Source organism: Olea europaea, unplaced genomic scaffold, assembly GCF_002742605.1.
Source record: "Olea europaea var. sylvestris unplaced genomic scaffold, O_europaea_v1 scaffold2050, whole genome shotgun sequence".
Taxonomy (NCBI): Eukaryota; Viridiplantae; Streptophyta; class Magnoliopsida; order Lamiales; family Oleaceae; genus Olea; species Olea europaea.
Window position 1 is genome coordinate 100,166 of NW_019238410.1, and position 4,847 is coordinate 105,012.

General features: G+C 37.1%; 1 protein-coding gene across 1 annotated transcript; it reads left to right on the forward strand.

Annotated features, from left to right (window-relative positions):
• Positions 1 to 2,181: 2,181 nt before the first annotated feature.
• LOC111379882 (SRSF protein kinase 1) lies at positions 2,182 to 3,531 on the forward strand. Its single transcript, XM_023003323.1, has 3 exons — positions 2,182 to 2,460; positions 2,567 to 2,710; positions 3,117 to 3,531. The coding sequence occupies exons 2-3, from the start codon at positions 2,594 to 2,596 to the stop codon at positions 3,303 to 3,305; spliced, it is 306 nt and encodes a 101-aa protein (XP_022859091.1). The 5' UTR covers positions 2,182 to 2,460; positions 2,567 to 2,593; the 3' UTR covers positions 3,306 to 3,531.
• Positions 3,532 to 4,847: the final 1,316 nt, after the last annotated feature.

Below are 4,847 nucleotides of genomic sequence, written 5' to 3' on the forward strand. Positions count from 1 at the left end.
AAGGTTATGGTAGAAAGATCCCTTGAGTCTTCAAGTGATGAAATTTTTGCCTCAAATTTTTCTGGCAAACTGATTAGAACTTTCTCCACAACCCTTCTATCAGGTAGATCATCTCCTAGTAACCTTATTTTGTTCACAACCTTCATTAGTCGATCTGAAAAATCATTGACAGATTCTGCCTCTTTCATTTTCAATCCCTCATACTCCCTTCTCAAGTTTAGAACTTGCATTTGTCTAGTCCTTGCATTACCTCTAAATTCCTCTTGCAATCTGTCCCAGGCCTCCTTGGCAGACTCACAAGTGATTATCTTGGTAAATATTGCATCAGAAACAGCTGACTGGATGCAGGACAAAACCTTGAATTTTTTCGCAACCTCCTCACTATGTTGCTTTAATTGAGCTATGGTGGGATTTGCCTTGAGTGGAGGTGGTTCCATACCAGTTTCTGTGATTTCCCATAGATCATAGGCCTTCAGATATGCCTTCATTTTAGCAGCCCAGAAGTCATAATTTTCTCCTGTGAATGCTGAAGGCAAAGGTGTTGAAAAACCGGTTGAAGCCATCTCACTTCCTCACAAGTCACTTGGTTGTTTTTATGAATGATTGCTTACTTGTTTTCTCTCAAGTTTTTGTAGCTCGACCTCTTGCAGCCCCCTTCAAAGATCAGTTAATGCTCTAATACCACTGTAGGATTTTATAGAACAAAGAGGAAGAGAAAAACAGATTTCTTGCTGTATAAAATTCATCGAATAAAAGCACCATTACCAGCAGCTATTTAAAGTGTAATACAAGAGATTTTCAGCCATACCATTAGCCTACAACTCCTACCAACTACAGCCTTACCTAGTGGCAGAATAACCATACATTGATAGACTTTATAATCACAAAAAAATAGACATAACATAGGCTGATTTTAATACACACAAAGACATTACAAAATGTGACAGCAAAAATGACAAACCAAAGTCAATAGTTGCAACTACATTTTGACTTGGCCTTCCTCTTCTTCTATTACTGAAGAGTGTCTCTTCCTCATTCTTTAATGACATACCTGCTCTCTTGAGAGTTTGTTGGCTAGCTAAGATACTCCCGAGCTCATATAAAGATAATTGTGTCGACTAGCTACGAATCGCCGTAATTATCCCGTTATACTCAGGGTTTAAGCCACGAACAATCATTCTCCGCAGCCTCTGCTCATTGATTTTGATCCAGAATCTAATTTTTAGATTTTGTGGCAAAGAGACTTTTACAAGTTGATACAGTATTCTGACACTCCAGATGACCAATTCATAAGACAAAGCTATGATATTTTGAGTGTTAACTTTATTAACTAAAACTTCTTCCCAATAATTGGGGGAGCCAAAATCAAGTAGATTTTTAGCAACCACAACCACCAATTTTAGTTCTGGTCTACTCTTGAATTACATCTTAATCTAGACACTATCACAATCGTCCATAATTTCAAAGCGTGGTTCATAAGCTTAGACCTTTGTAATTTGAACTATCTTGAATTTCATCTTTCTTTTTCTAAATAGGAACTATAATTTTCTTCCTTGAGCCATGTGGCATCTTGTTGACTTTTAAGATCTCATCGAACAATTTGAGTGCTTGAGAGAATAAACAGTTGAGAGTTGTGAAGGCATTTACAATTCAGCTCTAGAGTTGAAGACAGAATTTATGGATACTTATTTTTCTTCTTTGAATTACATTAAGAAGCTTATAGCAGGATAGTTAACAATGTGTATTTGGGATGCACATCGTTAATTCACATGCGATGAATTATCTGCTTATAAAAGAGGAGTATTTTCTCTCTAAACTTCTTCATGACTACAAAGTTGTCAAAGCACATTAATTAGTGACATATTGTAGTGCAATGAATTAGTTACCAATTGTGATATACTTTCTGTTTTTAATTCTCTTACAGGAACATTTGTTCATTGTTACTGAACTTCTGCGAGCAAACTTGTACGAATTCCAGAAATTTAATCGAGAATCTGGTGGGGAGCCATATTTTACATTGCAAAGGCTGCAGGTCTTCTCTGACGGAACCTCTCTTGGATCTGATTTCTTTCCATAAACGTTTTTGTTTAGGATATTAGTATACTTTTGTTTGCAAGAAACAGTTTGGATATGAATTTGCTGGTACCAAGTGAAATGTTAAGGTTGTCTGTTCCTTTACAGGTCATAACTCAGCAGTGTTTGGAGGCTTTAGCTTATCTGCATGATTTGGGAATCATACACTGTGATCTAAAACCGGAAAATATTCTTATCAGAAGTTATCGAAGATGTGAGATAAAGGTTATTGACCTTGGAAGCAGTTGCTTTCAGAAAGATAACCTCTCCCTTTATGTACAATCTCGTTCCTATAGGGCTCCTGAAGTTATTTTAGGCCTCTCATATGACCAGAAAATTGATCTCTGGTCACTTGGCTGCATTTTAGCCGAGCTATGCTCAGGGGAGGTATATTCTAGAATTACTTCAATATACTTTCTAGCCTGCGTGCACATCTCATGCACAGTACTTAGTGAATATTACTCGTGTCCTCAAATCATCTGTAATCTGCCAGGTTCTTTTTCCAAATGAAGCAATTCCAATGCTGCTTGCTCGTATGATAGGAACACTTGGTCCCATTGACATGGACATTTTGCAAAGAGGGCAGGAGACGCACAAGTATTTTACAAAAGAATACGATCTTTATCATATTAATGAGGTTTGTTCTTTTAACTTATTTCCATTTTTGTTCTCCTTCAGGTTGTCATTTAGAAAGTTATTTTTTCCTGTAGTTTTTTGAACTACCAATTTCAAAAATTTCCGAGGTTTTTCCTGAAAGTTATAAGTTATCTATATATTTGTTTTCTGTTAATGATATAGTTTTCAACATTTTATAACTTCAGTTCCTTAAACATATTCTGCCAACCCCTTTTCTAGCCAGTCAATGGTTTCCTTAATCTGAAACGAATGTATCTACTTCTGTTATTATATCATTGAAATTTATCATCAAGTAATAGTCGGCCTTCACCTTGTAAATGAAGTTTTTGTACATTCTAATGGTAGTTTTCTTGTAACTACATTTTTCTAGTTGACATTTTTCATTTATATATGCAATTCTGCAACAGGAAACAGATCAACTAGAGTACATAATCCCCGAGGAAACATCATTGGAACATCAACTGCAGGTTTCTGATTCTGGGTTCGTTGAGTTTGTAAGATACTTGCTAGAGACTAATCCAAAGAGGCGCCCGACTGCTAGGCAAGCCCTCGAGCACTCATGGCTTTCCCAGTCATACGCTGTTAACTCCTTTTGAGATTTTCATAAAAAAAAATGAGTTCCTAAACATAGCCTTAACATATGTCGCCAATTCTGACTTGGTCAATACATTGATTATCACTTTGTGCATGTTGTAAAGTAATGGTTTAGCAGCAAATTTATACATTTCCAAGATTTTGTATAGGTTTTTAAATGTCCTCTTCAAGAGATTGTGGAATGATCTTTTTCGGGCATGGGATAAAAGAGGAGGTTTTGGTTTTGTATCGGATTCATATACAATGTTTCTTATCCCAAATAACATTTTGCTAGTAAATGAAAAAAATACTTTTGTTTGAAGAAGTTGGATATATCAATTGGTTTTGGTGGCTAGAGGTATCCTAACGTAAAGAGCATTTGTGTATATTTCACCTCCTATGATTTCTCATTTGATTCCTTTCCATTTCATTGCGAAAATCATTCTATAATAGCAGCGTGTTTGGAAAGTGTTTATAAATGGTTTGAAAATATTTGCTTGTCACATACATTGTTGCTGTCAAGCAATTACAGATATAAGTGATGAGGACATCATTATAGTTGGACTTTTATTATTGTTTCAGTATTTTAGTTGGACTTTTATTATTGTTTCAGTTGGACTTTTATTTAAGTTTACGTATTTTAGTTAGGACTTAAGTAATGGACTTGGCCCTATATTTCTAGGTTTTTATTATTTAAACCTATCTTGGTTTGTAATTTGGAGATGATGAATTTGATTGAATAAAAGTTTGGCTACAGCCCCATTCTCCTCTCTGTGTTCTTCCCCGGTTCCTCTCTTCTCTTCTCCTCACTTCCCCTTCTTCTTTCTTTGTTATTTATACTACATCAAATTGGTATCAGAGCAAACCTTGGACAGCAATTCACGCAGCACCAATACAGAATCCGTTGCTGCAGACAAAACAAAACTTCAGCCGCTTCTTCATCCCAACTTCAACCGTTTCAGTCATGGTCATGGCTTCCCTCCTGTCAACATACTAACATCGTGCTAGTTTGTCTTCACTCAAATACCGCCACCAAAACAATACCCAGTTTGCTGCAGAACCCAGTCCCTCCCTCCGACACCTACATACAACCAACTTACCGGAATTACAGTCAAATGATTGAAACAAAGACCAAGCCGCCGCCGACCATGACTCCAAACGGGCCGTGTCAGTTCGCCAATTGCACCATCAGTTACCACCACAGTCCAGCACCCAAAACCGCACTACAGTAATAACCTTACAATCGTTGCACACTCACCGCGCCGCCCACAGTAACACCGCAGTCACCGGAGCTTACCGCAGTCAGCGACGTCCAGTCGCCCACCTCCTCGCCGCCGGTCGACCCCTGTCTTGGTTTGGAGTGTAAACAGATTTGTTTACGGGTTGTGAGTTTTAATAAGAACACAGAGTTGTTTACGGGTTTGAGTGATCGTTGTATCGGGTTTTATTTTATTGTTGGGTTGGGTTAATTGGATTATTAATTAATTGATTTATTAATTAAGTGGGTTGGTTATTAGTTATCAATTGGGATTGGGCTTGATTGAGATTTTGATTGTAATTTAGGC